Source organism: Ursus arctos, unplaced genomic scaffold (assembly GCF_023065955.2).
Source record: "Ursus arctos isolate Adak ecotype North America unplaced genomic scaffold, UrsArc2.0 scaffold_26, whole genome shotgun sequence".
In the NCBI taxonomy this organism is placed as follows: domain Eukaryota; kingdom Metazoa; phylum Chordata; class Mammalia; order Carnivora; family Ursidae; genus Ursus; species Ursus arctos.
In genome coordinates, this window is record NW_026622941.1 from 3,632,558 (window position 1) to 3,648,759 (window position 16,202).

At 58.3% G+C, this 16,202-nt stretch overlaps 1 protein-coding gene across 3 annotated transcripts in view; it reads right to left on the bottom strand.

Annotated features, from left to right (window-relative positions):
- Positions 1-5,539: 5,539 nt before the first annotated feature.
- Positions 5,540-16,202, bottom strand: part of IQSEC3 (IQ motif and Sec7 domain ArfGEF 3) — a 104,778-nt gene continuing 94,115 nt past the window's right edge. The window contains exons 12-14 of one of the 3 annotated variants that reach the window (XM_026502689.4): positions 14,951-15,043; positions 12,595-12,644; positions 5,540-9,220 (exon numbers count right to left, since the gene is read on the bottom strand). In XM_026502689.4, the coding sequence (XP_026358474.1) occupies positions 8,783-9,220; positions 12,595-12,644; positions 14,951-15,043 (581 nt within the window). In that variant the 3' untranslated portion in view covers positions 5,540-8,782. Of the gene's footprint in view, positions 9,221-11,933; positions 12,509-12,594; positions 12,645-14,950; positions 15,044-16,202 lie in introns of those variants that run through there. The other 2 variants (XM_057303207.1, XM_044385305.2) reach the window with 2 other exon arrangements.

Here is a 16,202-nt window from a genome sequence, read left to right on the forward strand (position 1 = left end):
CATACCAGAATCCCCCTGTTTGAGGGTCAAGTGTGGCCTCTCATCAGAGGAGGCCTCGCTGGCATCCTCCTGTCTGGGCCCTTTGCCTTTCTCCCTCATCCTCACGACCTCTGGCCCTCCAAAGTCCTCCCCGGACCCTGGGCCTTGCCCTCCTGTCCCGGCTCTGTGGCAGGTGAGGCCTGCCTGCCACCTGGCCCTCACGTGTCCACTCCCCGATGGCCCCGTGTGCATGGCTTCCCTGCGGGTTAAGCTGCTCAGGAAAGGGACGCGGGCTGATCAGATCTGACAGGGAGGAAAAGCTTGTTAGCCACCCAGCGGTACAGAGAGGCCAGGAGGACAGCAGAGGGCTGCTGAGGGCCAGGTCCGGAGGTCACTTGGGGCTGAGGTGGGCTGGGGCTCTGGGCGCTGGCGTCCTGCATTCCAGCACTCGCTGTTTCCAGTGCGACCCCCAGCCTGGGCGGGTTGCTTGCTCGTGTGGTCGGAGGAGGCGAGCGCGGGTGATGCCGCAGTCGGGGAGGAGAGCTCGCTCTCTGCCGAGGCCAAGACTGAGCCCCTCACGGCCTGGTCGCTCTGCAGGGTGAACGCCCGACCCCACTGATGGAACAAGAATCCAGCCCAAACTCCTGATGTGATCCCGTTCTGAGGCTCTCTGTCCACACCGCCTCACCGACCTGCTGAGGGCAACTACAGTGGAGGCGAAGGGCCTGGTCCTGAGGCCAGGACTCCCACGGTCCACAGCAGTGGTGCAGTTAGGGACAGTGGCAAGAACCCCCCTTCCCCCCCACCCCCAGCAAAACTCAGTGCCCTCATCCCCACTCCCAGCCCACCGGAGTACGTGAGGTAGCCTGCATGCGCCCAGCCCGTCCTCAGCAAGCGCAGTTGGAATGGGCTCTGGTGATGAAAGGACAGTCCCCATGAGACAGGCTGTAAGGCTATGACTGTTCATCTGTCCCAAGGTTGCTGTTCTTCAAAAATCTAGACCTTTGACTTGGTGGTAGGACCTTTGTTTTCTGTAAGGGTGATTGAAGCATGACTTTTTGTGCAAGTTAGATTGCTCGATTATTTCTTTGGAGCAAGAGGGTCTACCTTTCTCTCCACGATGGACAATTGTATAGTCCTTTACAGTTTTAGGAAATAAACAAAAAAGGAGAAGATGTTGAGTTCTAGCGATTGGTTTTCCTGCATTGATAGAAAAGATCATATCGTTTTTCTCCTTTAATCTGTAATGTGGTGAATTATATTAATGGACTTTTTCCTAATTTTTAACCGTCTTTACTTCCTGGGACCCATCGAACTTGGTGGCGGTTTATCATACTTTCGTTATTCGCCACCAGACTCAGTGCGTTAATATTTCGCTCGGAATTGTTATATTCATGCTCAGGAGCAAGAGTGGCCCCTGGTTTCCCCTTCTTATATTGCCTTGTCGAATTTAGTTTTATTTTTAAGATGACTCTAGCCTCGTGAAAAGCAGTTTGGGAATTTTTTTTCCTTTTCCCCTCTCTGAAGGAGATTGGGGCTATCTGTTCCTTCAATGTATGGTAGGATGGTGTAGAATCATTTGGCCTGGTTTTGTGTAGTCGTTTTCTTGGAGGGAGGCGGCAGAGAGATGCTTAACCATGTTCGAATTTCTTTAATGACCATTCATCTCAAATGTCCTGTTTGTACTCGCGTGAGTTGGGTAAGGTGTTTCTCTAAGATGGCGGTCATCCTGTGACTTTCCAAACGTGGCGCTGTAAGGCGTGTAGTTTATTTACAGTGGATTTGTAGTATTCTCTCTGGATAAAAACATTCCTGCAGTACTGCTGGCTCTGTGCCCCTTGTTGCCTCAACTTACTCATGCACACCGAATCTCGGTTTCGCGATCCGTCTAATTGAAGCTTTGTCAGTTTGATTCATCACTTCTGAGAACTAACTTCCGGTTCTGTTCATCCTTTCTGTTGTGTATGTCTTCTTTTCTATTTCACTGTTGCTACTCTTGTCTTTATTATTTCCTTTCTCCTACTGCCTGTAGGATTATTCTGTTGTTCTTCTTGAGGCTTTAATTTAACTTCTTGAAGGAAACAGTCCCCTCACCTGTAAGAGGAAGTGGTTGGACTGACTAAGGTGTCTGCTTCCAGGCTGACATGTGGGGACCCCGTGCCTCCCTCTGATGGTGGACAAGGCTCCCTCAAGTCTTGGGGGTTGCGGGGGAGGCCACTTCCAAGCCCGGATGTCTTAGAAGGAGAAAGGATTGGGGGCTCTGGGGGGAGGGAAGTTGGGAATGTGGGAATAGGAGCCAGCTCCCCTGGTGGCTTCCTGCCTCCCCGCAGCTAGTTCCCACAACTTTTCCACAGCCTGCTTTGAGGTTCTTTAGGGTCATGGAAGCAGGAAACACAGAGGTGCTCAGGGCTAGCAAGTGGGGCTAGGGCGCCTGGTTCTCTAGGGAAAGGAGCCACCCAGACCTGCAGGAGGGATGGGGGCACAGGGTGAGGAAAGAGTTTCCATCCGTCCTCCTCATCTCCTGAGCCGAGTTCCCTCATCCTCCAGCCTCTTCCAGAATGGAATTTTCCCAGTAGGACCAGTTCTGACTCCAGGCTGGGACAACATAGGGCCTCTCCCTGGACGTGGCTCCTTCCTGGGAAGGGGAGAGGAGCAGAAAAGAGTTCAGCCTGCATTCCAGGCCATGGGGCTCTGGCGGAGCCCCATGTTCTGGAGGGAACACGTCCCCCACCCTGTGAAGTGTCTCTCAGGCCAGACACGCCCGGTGGTGGCCTCTGCGGGCCATGCTTTGCCCTGGGACGGAGAGCTCTCCTGAGGTCCCTCTCCCCAGGCACTCCCCATCTGTGGCCCTGGCTGCTCTCTTGTACCTCAGGGGCTCACTCCATGGGTCGGAGGAGAGAGGGAGCCAATGGCAGGTGACGAGAGCAGGTGAGGGGGCCTCCTGGGCCGGCTGTCGGCAAGGTGCCGGAGCAGCGTGGAGCCCTAAGGGAAAGCATCCCTGAGCTTCGGACTGGCAGAGCATTGGGGAGCTACGGAACAGTGAGGCATCCTTCCGAGCCGGTTTTCACAAGCCATCTGACAATAGTGGCCACAAGTGTCTGCCGCCAGGCTTCCTCCCTGGGCCGGGTCCCTCAGCCCACAGGGTCTGTGGCCTCCATCCCACATGGCTTCCTTCAGCATGGCTCAGTAAGACACCCGGGTGGGTAGCAGCTTGTTTTCATCCTGGGGCCAACGTTCGTTGACTGATGGTGACTCCCGGAAAGCAGTGGTCAATTAGCCACATCCGTCAAGGCTGGGGGAAAGAAGGCAGGCGTGCCAAGGCCCGTGGGATGAGAGAGCGACCCTACCATGGTTTTGTGTAATTCGGGCTGAGGTCAGAAAAGTTGCCAACCCCAGGGTCTTGCGGCTAATAGGCCATGGAATCCATCCCGTTATTATTTTAAATGGCAAATCTGAGTTTCCTTGGTGTGGTGTGACAGGGAGGCCATGGACAGAGGGCTCCCTTCAGGCCCACTTGGGCCCCGGGGTGGGCTTCTCTGCACCAGGAGTCAGAGCCATACAAGAGCCCTTGCTCAGGACCGTAGCCGCCAGCGCCCCCCCCCGCCGGCTGGCCCCCAGAACTGCCGAAGGCCTGCGTTCAAGCCACCTCCTTTCCCACTGAGGATGATGCCCATCGTCCGCAGTTTTCCAGAAGAAGCCTAATTTTACTACTTCCTCGGTCAGGGTGGTTCTTTAAATGCGTTTCAGTAAGATACAGTCAGACTTGTCACGTAAGGACGTTCACAGACGAGGGAACAGTCCTGTGGCAGAGTGTCTCGGTTTCTGCCTCCAAATGCCATGGTCGTTCCACTGTGAGGACGTGGTCTCTGAGCTGCTCCCCTGCCCTCGGACGTGACCTTGACCTTGTTGGAGTTGCCACCGGGCAGAGGTCTTCCTTGACTGTTGACCCCCTCCCCATCATGTCACCATTCGCTCTGTGAAAACAGCTGGTCCATGTGTGTGTTTGGGACGGCACCACTCAGTGCGAGCTCCGGGACGGCAGAAGCCTTGTCCCATTCACTGGGTGCCCCCCCGCACCCACCCCAGTGCCGGGGGCTTCATAACCTTGCTGACTGCTCCCTGAATTCTCACACCGGTGTCCTGTTCTGGCCCATTGCTCTCAGGTCCCCCTTATCGGAAACGTTCTAAATCAATGGCTGGGGAGTTTCCCCTGCTAAAGGGTCACCACCAGGGAGAGGCGCTGGCCGACGGACTCAGGGGGCTTCTGTTAGAGCACCATGGGCTCCCTCTCTCACTGGAGAAAGGGCCGTTCCTTCCAGACGACCTCAGGGGCCAGAAGGCTTGGAGGATGGCGGCGGCGCCCTGCGTTCCCACACAGCAGCAGCCCTTTTGGCCTTCGGCTCTCTCCCAGGCTTGGGCTGAGCTGGGTCCCCTCAGGGGTGCTCTCCAGGGGCCCGTCCTCAGATTCCTGGGTCAGAGAGTTCCCAGGATGGGACAGGTCATAGCTGGCCCCAGACTTCTCCTGGAATTTCCCGTTTCCTGGAAGGAGGGTGAGGTCACGTTCCTTTTCCCTTCAACTGGGGATAAAGGGCCCCAGCCTGGGGAGCTGTCTGGATTTCTGGGTGTTCAGAGTTCTGGTCACCAGGAGAGTGGGTCATCCTCTTTGCAGGTGTCCCCAAACTGGCCGCCACTTTTCTCCCACGGTGCAGTGTCTCTGAGGCCTCGGCTTTGCTAGAAGGTTCTGTCCTCTCCCCCCGCAAGCTTGTCTGTGAAGCCCCTGTCCATAGCAGTCCATGCTCGCCCAAGCCCCTTGTCTCTCTCCCCAGCCCTGATGTTATTGTTCTCTCCTGCAGCATCTGGGCACCCCTCTGCCACCCACAGAAGTCTGCCCCACCGCACCAGGTGGTTCCATGCACCTTCCTTGATGATGTTCCTTGCACTTGGGCCTGTTGCCCCTCCTCCTCAGGAAGGGGCCCCCCCCAGGCTTGTCAATCCAGACCCATGCTTAGAAGGTCAGGCTTTGGGAGCTGATGATCAAATGTGGTCAGTGGGACCCTGGGCCCCCAACTGGCCCCAGCTCTCCATGGCAGGAGGCCAAGCAGGGCAGATGGAGTCCTGACCCCTCATCTCCCCTTTCGCCGGGATGCACACTGGCAGTCATGGGGGCTTCTTCCCTCTAACGTGGCCCCAGGCTCCACGGTTAGCGGTTCTCTTACCTGGCTAAAAGGTGCGCGCGTGTGCATGTGGTGGGGGGGGGGTTAGCTCCCTGGCCCTGCGCCCCCAGCTCTGAGCCATCCGGTGACCCCCCCACACCCAAGTCTCCTTTATTTCAGAGGGGGCTTCTTCACCATGTCCCGTGGTGGCACGGGGGCACCTCATCCAGGGGTGACACCACTGCGGTCAGAGGAGAGCGGCCTGGCAGTCCCGCTGCCCCTCAAAGCCCTCAGGGCTGAGGGCCGCCCAACATCCTCTGGCTTCGGACTCGGGCCGAGCAGACGCTCGGATTCAAGGTAGGACCTCCCTCTGAGACAATGAAAGAAACAGAACAGACGCAGTTTGCTCAAGTGACATATTTCAATATAATCTCTAAAACTCTATGAATTGAACAGATAAAATACCTCTGGGCTATTTTGTTACAAAATATTTGCCATTTGGATTTGTCGCTGGGTGCAGCCACCCTGCCTTTCCCTAGAGAGGCTTCTCTCCAACGGGATGAAGGGGCAGATGCGGGGGGCAGGGGGTGCAGCAAGAAGGTCTGTACAGCAGGACACAGGGACAGATGGACAGATGGCTACCAGGGAAGCCTATTGGACACAAAGAGACATTCTGGCAGGCTGTGGGGGCACAGGTGCGGTGCGGGTCAGGGGCCCAGGGCTGATCAACAGGCATGCCTTCAGAGGCAGGCAGGCTTCCAGCACGCTCCGTGGGCGGGGGCTTGCTCCAGCTCTCGCGGGGGACTTGGCCAAAGCCGTGTGGGAAAGCTAGTCATCGTTCCCACTCCCGGTTCTGAGTAGAGGCCAGATGGAGACCATTGAGAAGAGGGCCCACGTCCCCTAAAGTAAGGCCTATGAAGCTGATCCAGTGGGCCCACCCTGCAGTCACGGGGCGTGTACCCAGGATGCTGTGTCTGGGGGCCCAGTCAGCATTCCACCACCCCCACTGCCTTGGGGAGCAGGGAGCCAAGGGCACCTCCAGCTGGGCCCTCTGGGAGGGCTGGGCCCTGACGCAGCAGCCGCCACTGGGAGGAGGATGAGGCTTGTCCCAGGTCACTGGGGATGAGGCTCTGGGGACAGGGACAGAGGTGGGTCCCAACCTTAGCCTGTTGGCTGATCAGAGGACAGCAGTTAGAGACAGTGGGAACTCTGGCTTTCCCGACAGTGAGGGGGGCCATCAGGGATTAAAAACCCCTCATAGCTCAGGCTTGGCTCCATGTGCTGCCGAGCCCAGGCTGGTGTTCCTCCTAGGCCAGGCCTCCCCATGCTGCCAGTGGGGCCCAGGGAAGCCATCCCAGTGACAGGGGGGGTAAGCCCCTACCTGGGGAAGGGACCCTGAAACGTCTGAGCGTCTGGGTCCTCAGAGAGAGGCTCCAGGCAGTGCGGGCCCTAAGACCGCTGCTGGGCCATATCTGGAAAGTCAGGGCTGCGGCGGGGCAGGGCGGGGGAGGGCAGGCTGGCGTGCCCATCAACAGGGAGGAGGGCACTTTCCAACCAGATGCACTGCATGAGCAGGTGACAGGGGCCCGGCGGTTGGGACTGTGAGCCTTCTCAGTGGCCCCTGGCACTCACAGTCCCCACCCGGTGAACACACGTCACCATCTCAGAGCTCCTGTTCCTTAGCCTCCCTGTCGCCCAGGGTAACTACCGCTCTCTTCCGGGGTGGCGGAAGAGACCCTCATTCGAGGGTCATCCAGTCCCCTCTGAGCACCCCCCACACCTGCTGTCTAGGCCTACACTTTTTAAGGATGATCCCTGCCTTGGCCAAGGGCATCAGAGGTGACCGAGTCCGCGTGCTCCATCTGTCAGCCACTCTGCTCCTAACGGCTGTGACCGAAGCCACCTGTTACAGGGAAGGCACAGGGGAGGGGCCAGGGCAACAAGGACAGGAGATCAGCTGGGCAGCCACCATGGGAGAAGGCGGCAAATTGGCCACACGTTATGGAAACCGGGCTGACAAAGACAGAGCCAGAAATAGACTCACTGGGTGACATCATATGACGTCTGGGTGACTGCACACACACATTCGAAACTAGGTCATCTGGAACCTCTGAGAGTGGGGGAGGACTCCGCGCCTCTGAGCCAGCTCCGGGCACTCCCTCTGGGGCACGGGGTAGACGTCGGGGAGAAGCAGATTCACTTTAGACCTGGCCACTATTCACTTGCATCTCTTGGCAGCCTTTGATAATGGGCTCCAAGTGGGAGGGGACCCTAACAAAGGACAACAATGAACTCTTGGCACAGGACCGGAGCGTCTGGCCTGTTTGGGACAGACACTTCCGAAAGGCCTGGGATGGGGGCAGGCCGCGGTAGTGCCCGAGGACTTGGAGGCCGGGCTGCCTGTGCTCCGTGGGGCCTCACAAAAGTGGACGCTCTGTTTCTGGTGGGCCCTGGGGAGATCAGTGAGCCCTGCTTGGCACTCCTGTGCAACTGTGAGGGTGTAGGGGCTCTTTCAGCCATGCCTACTGGAGGCAGGTCTGGCACCTTCCTGGAGGAGGCGTGGGGAGGGGGACTTAAAGGCTGACGGGCTAGTTGGGGAAGGCAGAAGGGATGCCAGTGCCTTTGGAGCACCTGCTTTTCTCACCTGCTTCTGTCTCCAAACCTCTCATGGAGGCCACGGAAGTCATTCAAGAGGGAGCCCTGACTTGGGTCCGAACCCTACCTCTGCTGGCTGTATCCGTTCCTGGGCAGACCCCCGCCGCTTCTCCCTGGGTCTGCTTCCACGTGGGCAGAACGCGGTTTGTATGTGTGTGCTGAAGTCTACATCCCGTGCACCTCGCATTGGCTGGGGAATATCTGGGGCTAGAGAACTAAGAAACTCTTTTAAAAGGTGCATTTTGTGGATATATGACCTCATGATTCCATAGCTCTGCTGACTTGATCTTGAGAGAGCTGGGAGTGGTCCCCCCTTCCCTCTTAACTTTCTCAGAACTTTCCTGAAGTCTGAGAACCCTGCACAGGCAGGGCACAGGTCCTGAGAAAGCAGGAGAAGGCCCTGGGAGGAGGGGGAGGATGTGGCCAGGACAGCCAACTTCCCTGGGGGTGGAGGACCAGCCTCCTGAGGCGGCTGGGCTCGGGGGCTGCAGCCGAGAAAGCCTCCCACCCATCGCGCTCCCTACGCAGCCTGAGGTCTGGGGCCTGACAGACTCAGGGCCAGGAAGCTGGTTAGGCCCTCAGCTCCTGCTTTCTTCAGTCCGTGGTCCTAGTGGCCAGAGTGGTAGCAGGAGGAAGAGGAGGCCTGCACGTGCCTTGCCGTGTCGGGCCCCAGGAGAGTGAGGTGCTATGTCCAGATTTGGGGCAGGGGTGCTCAGCGGCCTAAGGGAAGCATGATGGGGCGGGGCAAACCCAGGTGCCCGGGATTGGGATGCTCTTTCCAAAACGATGGTGATCAGTGACCAGCAGTGCCTCGTGCCAGGGCATGGGGAGCAGCGAGCGAGGGGGCGGTTGGGGTTGCTGGGTGCAGCTGCTCCACACCCCCCCAGCCAGCCCTCCTGGGACAGCAGCGGCGGGGTGGGGGGGGGGGCGGGGAACAGAGTCTACACCAGGCTCCTGGAGGGGAGAGCAGCAGGGGTGAGGGGTGGGGACAGAGTCTACACCAGACTCCTGGAGCCACTGGAGTAGCGGCGCCGGTGCAGCAGGGAACCGGGTGGGCAGTACTGGTGGGGGTGGTTGTAGGGGGGTGGGGGCGGGGGCAACGGAGGCTGGTGGATGACCTTGACTGGGGAGCCTGGGCCACCCAGGGGTGTGGAGCCACAGGAGTCGGAGGAGGACGAGGCGTAGCAGGAGAGGGCCTGGCTCAGCAGGGGCTCCATGCGGGCCAGGCAGGGCTTGTCCAGGACAATGACCTTGACAATCTGCTGGCACTGCACCAGGGTCCCAGGGGGTGTGGGTGGCAGCGGCGGCAGCAGCGGTGGGGGCTGCTCCCTCAAGGGGCTAGGCTGCGGGTCTGGCGGTGGCGCCGGCGCTCGCCTCTCGGCCCCCAGCCCGGGGTTGTGCTGAGACGTTTGAAGCCTGTTGTGAATTGACACCTAGTTTAGAAACAGCCAGAGAAGCATGAAATGTTACAAGACTAATTCCCAGCTGCTAGGACTGGCTACCCTGAGCCTCCCTTCCCAGCCCTTTCTCATCTCCTGTGCCCCTCGGCTGCTCCCTGCCCTCACCTTGAGCCGCTGGCCACCTCCCCACGCGCCTGGAGGAACCCTGGCTGCCGAACAGAAGTGCTGCCCTGGATGTGGCCAGGGGAGCCTTGGCTCTCAGGCCTGGCTCCTCACCTGAGAGATGGACACCTGCATCAGTGGTCCCTAGGGCTCTGCAGGGCTCTGCAGTCACATCTCACGGGGAAACCTCTCTCCACTTCCCTCTCCACTAACCTCTGAGCTTAGAAAACAGGGTAATGGTCTTCGCCCTCTCCCTGCCTTCCAGGGCTGTGGTGAGGACAAAGGGAGACCGGACACAGGGACAGTCAATCATCTTTGAGCCTCTTAAGCCCCCTCCTCCCTTTGTTAAAGGAGAAGCTTCACCGGCTCTGTCGGGTCACAAAGGCGGCCAAACCCAGAATGCCAGGGACCCCTGAAGGGACAATCTGGACCTACCCTGTCCTCCTAGATTTCCCCAAGGCTAAAACCATGAATCTGAAAGCAGCCCAGACAGCCAGGGCCAGAGCTCAGTCCCCAGCTGCCTTTCTGGGCCAGCCTGTGTCCTGGTTAAATTTGTCCCACTGTAGGAGGGGTACCCAGAAAGGACTCTAATCTTTATGCCCTCCCTCAACCCATGGAGGTCACTGTGAACCAGGCCGGCCTCCTCTTGCTAGCAGGGGGAGGTTGAGGAAATGGGAGGAAGGGAGCTAGAGCCTTTTGGGCGGTGGGGGGGGGGGTCAGTTCCTCACCCTCTAGCCCCCCAGGCTGCACGTATGACATGCCACAATCCCCTTCTAACACCTGGCCCTCTGTGGTGACTGAGACCTTTCGCTCTGAGGATGCATGCTACTGTCCGTGGATACCACCACCCAGGACCGGCTGCTCAGAGCACAGAGGGGGACATGGAGGCTGCTGGGGAGGGGTCTCGATTGCCAGGCTGAGACCAAGATGCCCAGCTGAAAACTATCTTGGAGCCCTACACTAGGGGACCCTAACCCTATTCATTGGCAGAAGGTGGGACCCCCCCCTTCTGGGCCTGTGCACTCCCCATGGGCTGCTTCCCTCTCCACAGTCCCCCAAGCCCCGGCTCTGTCTGCCCTTCAGGGTCCACAAACCCTATGTGCTCGGCACATCGAAGGCTTTCCTCTTCGCTCTCAACCTCCAGCCTTGGCAGCATTTTCTAGGCTGAGATCCACCGCCCGCCCCAAGCAAATGAAGGAGCTCCCAAGTCCCTCAGTGCCCTGCCGAGACACAGGGCAGGCAGAGGGCATAGCTGGGGCCCACCTTCCTCTTGGGGAGCCCTCTGTGGTCCCCACTCTGGCAGAAGACCTCTGCCCCCCACTGCTGCAGGGAACTGGCTCCTTTGCCCAGTTATTCCCCAGGAGAAAAGTGGCCTAGACAGTGGGGACAGGCCTTCTATGCTCCTGCTCCCCCAGATTTTATAACTAACATCTAGCTGCCTTGGTCCAGACCCACTGAATTTCCTTTTCCTCCTGCCCACCTGCACCCCTCCCCCACGCAGCCCACAGCTCTTGGCTCATCTTCACCTCTTCATCACCTCTTGCCTTCTGATCCCCCCTCCACTGTCTGCACTTCCCCCCTCTCCACCCCAGCCTGGATCCCTTGACTTAATGGTCAGTAAGTGAGAAGCAGGAAGTGACAGCAAAACATTCATTCTGACCCCCTTCTTACCTCCCTGCTAATGAAAGAACGGAGAGAGGGAGAGAAGGGGGGAAGAGAGAGAGAGAGAGAGAGAGAGAGGATGGCTCATGAGTAGCAGGTCAGAACAGCTCAGAGAAGATGGAGAAGCACCGGCCAGAGGGGCTTGGCCAGGCAGTGACAGAGACAGGGCAGAGGACGAGAGAGCTTGGGGTCCAGCTGAGACGCTGGGGGCAGCGAGGCTGCTCTCTGTGCAGGGGAGCAGAGGCTGGCAGGGCCCCGGGGCTAGCTGGGGGTGGCAGCCTTGCAGATAGCCACATGGCCCTCTGGCAGCATGGGAGGGGAGAACGGGCCAAAGACGGCTTGTGCTCGCCAGGTAGGCCGGGCTAAGGCAGAGCTGGGAGAACACACCGGAGGGCTGGGGGCTTTGTGTGTTTATCTGCAAGGCTAGAGGATGGGCAGCCGCAGGAAGATGGGGGGAAGAGGGGCAGGGGATGGAATACCCACCCTGGGGGCTTGTCAGCTGCTGGGGCGGGAAGCTCCTCCGTGTAAAGGTGCCTCCTCCAGACACAGGTGTGTGGGGGGTGGGGGCCAAGGGCAAAGAGGGGAGAAACTGGGCTCCCCTGGGGTATCCTGGTGGGCAGGCGCCTCCCTCCCTCTAAGTGGGGGCTCCTCCAGCTTGAGGGGAGCTGGGAAAGGAGGTGTCTATGTGAGAAGCTAGTCGTCCCTGGAGGCCTGCCAGAGGAGCGAGGGGGGTTCACTGGCATGGGAGGGGAGCAGTGGGGGAGGATTGGGGCCCAGTGAAGCTTATAGGGGCCACTGAATGCCCTTCCCCCAGGTGACATTTGGGGGCTTGGCAAGGACTAACTGCAGTAGCGACCTCCCCAGCCTCTCCCTATGTGGCTTGAGGGGGGCATCCCCCTCCCCCATGGACAGTCTTCAGTTATGTCGGCTCTCCTCCCAGGGAAAACCCGACGGTGACCCAACCCTGCTCTGCCTCACTGGCTCCCGCGCACAACCCTCCACCGTGGCCAGCTTTCCGAACAGACCAGCTGGTCCAGGGAGGAGCTCTTGCCTCTCAGCTGCCCCTGTCTCAGTTCTCTAACTGCCCCAAGAGGCAGTTGGGAGGGCAGGCTTTGTGCCTGAAGCAGTCCCTGGGGCTGGATTTGAGGGGGGAGTCTCTGGAGGGGTCCAGACTCCTGTGGAGGACAGACGCACCAGGGAGAAGGGGATGGCAGCTTCCCTGATAGAGCGTGTGTTGGGGGACCAGTGAGCAGTCTGCTGGGGAAGTGGGCGGGGGGCTACGGGCGGAGTCGCTATGGAGATCGTCATGGGCATCATCTGCAGGTGTCAGTCTGGGAGCTCGGCCTCGGAGGGCACACGGCTGGGGAATGGGCAGAAAGTGCTGTGGCTTAATTAGGCGCTGGAACAGTGGCGTTACCCATGCTAGCAGTAACTTTTAATTGTATCTCTTGAAATTGGTAAAATGGTGAGTCGGGCTGGGGAGGCATTGATTAATACCTGAGAAGAGAAACAACAGAGACAGTGAGAAGAAGGACAAGCAGGGGCTCGGAATCACTCACCTGGGCAACCAGGCCTCCACTTACCTCCACCGTGCTCTCCACTGGCTTCTCCCCGAGCGCAGCTTCCCTTTTGGCTTTGAATGCAAAGAGCACAGGGCTCACTCTCTACCCGGCCAAATACAAATCCCTGACTCTCCCAAACACCGCCCCCCTGCTTTGCCCCCCGATACCAAGCATCCTTGCAGTTAGCTGGTGTGGATGGAAGACTGGGTGCCATGCCACTCCTGACTGAGACGCAGCCCCCAGGGAGGTGGACCAGAAGGCGGAGCCCAGTTCTGCCCCTTGGTCGCTGTGTGACCTTGGGCATGCAGACTAGAAGATCTCTGAGGGTTTTTAAGTGAGCATTACTGAGTCTCGTTTACCCACAAAGTCACCCTCATAGGGACAGTGAAAGTTGGCTTTGAGGTGCCCTTGGTTCTTGGGTCTCAGAAACACAAGGATCCTCTGCTGTTAACCTGTCCCTTTCAGCCACAGGCCCCTTGAGGGAGGGGCCGTGTTCTTTGTGTGCTCCTATCCCTGCCACTTAGCTCAGCGGTGGGCAGTCAATGAGCGGAGGCCCGTACAGCACTCACCACAGGGCCTGACATGGGAAGCGTGGCTGATGCCAGCTGGGAGATCGCTATGGGGCATTCTGACTGGCTCCGCACAGCACCAGGGACCCCGCCGACCTCCAGGGACGGTGTGGTGGCTTTCTCGGGCTCGGTCACTCCAGGCTGCCACCCCCACCCTCAGCAGGCCTCCCAGAGGCCCTCTGCTGGAGCCCCTCTGACTGGTCACACACTGTGGGCACCTGTGTGCGTGTGCGTGTGTGTGTGCGTGTGTGCATGTGCGGGCGTGTGTGCACGTGTGTGCACTCACATGTGCACAGGTTCCCTCGCTGTGCTCATCACTCTGCTTTCTGCAGCACAAGAGGGAGCTATGCCATTGCTTGGGACCAGGGAGAACCCCACCGGGGAGGTGACTCATGGACCAGGCCCTGGAGACACGCATTCTGGCTTGACCAGGGGCTACAGCTTCCAAAAAAGGCAGGCAGGGCTGCAGAGTGGGGTGGGATGTCAACTAATTAATCACAGCTGAGGTTTGGCTCCGGAGTTTACACAGCTGTGCAAACAAGCAGCGACCCGTGTACCATGACCTTACAGAAATGAAGGGGCCAACTGAAAAATCAGGCAGGGTGGAGAATTATGAATGCATGATGACAGGTCAAACCCACACGCAGAAGATGATATCAGAGTGAGAACCTCCGTGCAGCTAAGGGAGCCCCAGGTCTTGCTTGGAAAAGGAATCGTGACTCCCAGCTGAGTGACTGAGTGCTGTGATGCCGTCTGTCCCTGCATCATGGTGTCATGGCTGTCACCGAGGGCTGGGGGCCAGCATGAAATCCACCAGAGTGTCTCGGCTCAAGCAGCTGCCTTGCTGGAACCCTGGTCTTCTAGTGCTTAGCAGGGGGCACACAGCAGGGACTCGATAAGTGTTTGTTAAATGTAAGAATAAATGGCTGAATTAATCAGTGAACTGCTCTGGGTGGTTTACTGGGAGTCTGTTGGGATGGGAGTTAATTCTCATGCCATCTCTCTCTCTCTGATTTTTATTTGGAACTGTAGGATGGGGGTGGACGGGACTCTTCCCATGCTCCCTGGGGGCGGTGGGTGGGGGTGGGGGTGGTAAGGTGAGGGCCAAGAGGTAGAAAATAGGAAGATGTCAGTGGGAGAAAGGAAGCAGGTCTGGAGAACATGGCTAAAGGTGATACAAAAATCTGAAGTTGACTTGCTTCGTCTGGAGTGAATAAGTCAATTTGAAGAAACCATTTGGGAAAGTGGGTTTGAAGGTTTATCTGGATTTTGGGGTGGGCTGACTCTGGCCTGGAGCACCTGTGGCTCATTAGGGAAAGGAACTGACTGGCAGATCAAGATTTCCAGACCCCTCTGGCCACCCTCCTTACCGGGCTCCCATCCGTAGGCAGCAGTTTTTCTCATGCTGTTTCTCTTTGCTATACCTCTCACCCCTGAGTGAACCCCAGCAGTCCCCGGGGAGCCTGGGTGTGGGGTGAGTGGGTGGGAGGCTCCCCCACTGGGACAAGGTTTGTCTGGGCTCTTGGCCTAACTCCTCCTGGGAGGACAATGACATTCCACAGGGACCCAGGGCCTTACGGCTGTGTGTAAATGGACATGTTCCTCTCTCGCCGTCCTCCTCACTCCCACTACTAAGGCCCGTGAGATTAGCCTGGAGCTCCGAGCAGAAGGAAACGACCATGGGAATGAGCACTTCCCTCACCCCAATTCCCCAGGAACCCAAGGCTGGGGGCAGAAAGTGGCCTCTGTGTGGGCCCAGGGCCATCCCAGGCCTGGGTCTGGGACTCTGGAGCAGAACCAGGGCTCACCTGTAGGCGATCCGTGCTTTGACTGCGGGTCCACCTGTGCCCCACTGGACTTGAAGGAGAGCGTCTTTGCTCCCTGCTGCTTCTCCAGCTCCCCTAGAGGGCAGAGAGGAAGCCAGCCTCAACCATGGTGAGGTGGGAGAGGAGTGAGGAGAGAGCAGGAAGGGGGGGGGCTCCCTGACACGTGCTCTAACATGTGGCCTGAGCCTGGCACCCCACTTCACGGCAAGTAAGAGACCCACTAGAACCTCAGTTTCTTCATCTGTCTGTGGGGATGCTAACAGCTGCTCCTCCGAGAAGCAGCAGAAGAGGCGAAGAAGAGGGCGGCGGAGGGCCTGTGTTTGAGTCCTGGTTCTGGGATTTCTTAGCTGTGTGGCTTTGGGCAAGTTACTTAATCTCCCCATGCCTCACCCGAGGGGACAGCAGTGCTGGCTTCTAAGTGTTGTTAAGAGGATTGCAAGAGGGAATGCACCAAAACCCTTTAGAACGAGGCCCAGCTCGTGGCAAGCGCTCAGTAAATACTGGCTTTTATGACAACATGGATGAATCACCTGGCACAGCGGACCTCGGTGACGGCTGGTGACGGCGGGTGACGGCCAGCGGGCCCACCTTGACCCGGGCAGGACAGAGCCCACCCAGCTGGCTTAGCCCCCCCAGGGAGGAGATTTCCCACCTGAGGATGTCGGTGCTGCCCAGCCCGCAAGGCCAGGGCATCCGTCTTGTCCTCAACCTTGATTCCTCTCACTAGACGGGAAGCCTGTTCCAGTCATGATTAAAGCACTCCTTCAGTGTCTCTTTTCCAGGAGACACAACTCAGGTTCCTTTTATTAAAACCGCTCTCCTGGGTCCCATTTTCTGTGTCTCTAGTCGTCTATAATCCAGGGACACTGGCCAGCAAACCTCCAAACCAGCACGATTTGTCCTGACTGCCTGAGTCACACCATCAGTCAGTACTTCACACGCTTCCTGAGCGGAGGGCTGTCCCTCCCTGGAGAGGGGCGGTCTTGGCTTTGGAGAAATTAGCATCGTAATTACAAGCAAGGGCTCCGAGGAACTTGGTGCAAATCCTGTTTTGTCACTGACTGTGTGAACTCGGACAACCTCCTTCAGCTGTTAGACTCACTTTCCTTATTTGTAAAATGAGGACAATCCTACCGCCTCATGGAAAGTTGTGGCAAGGATTAGATAATAGAAGAGGTCCGGCACGCAGCCTGGGGCTGGGCATGGAATAAATGGGAGCTCTGCTCTTTTCATT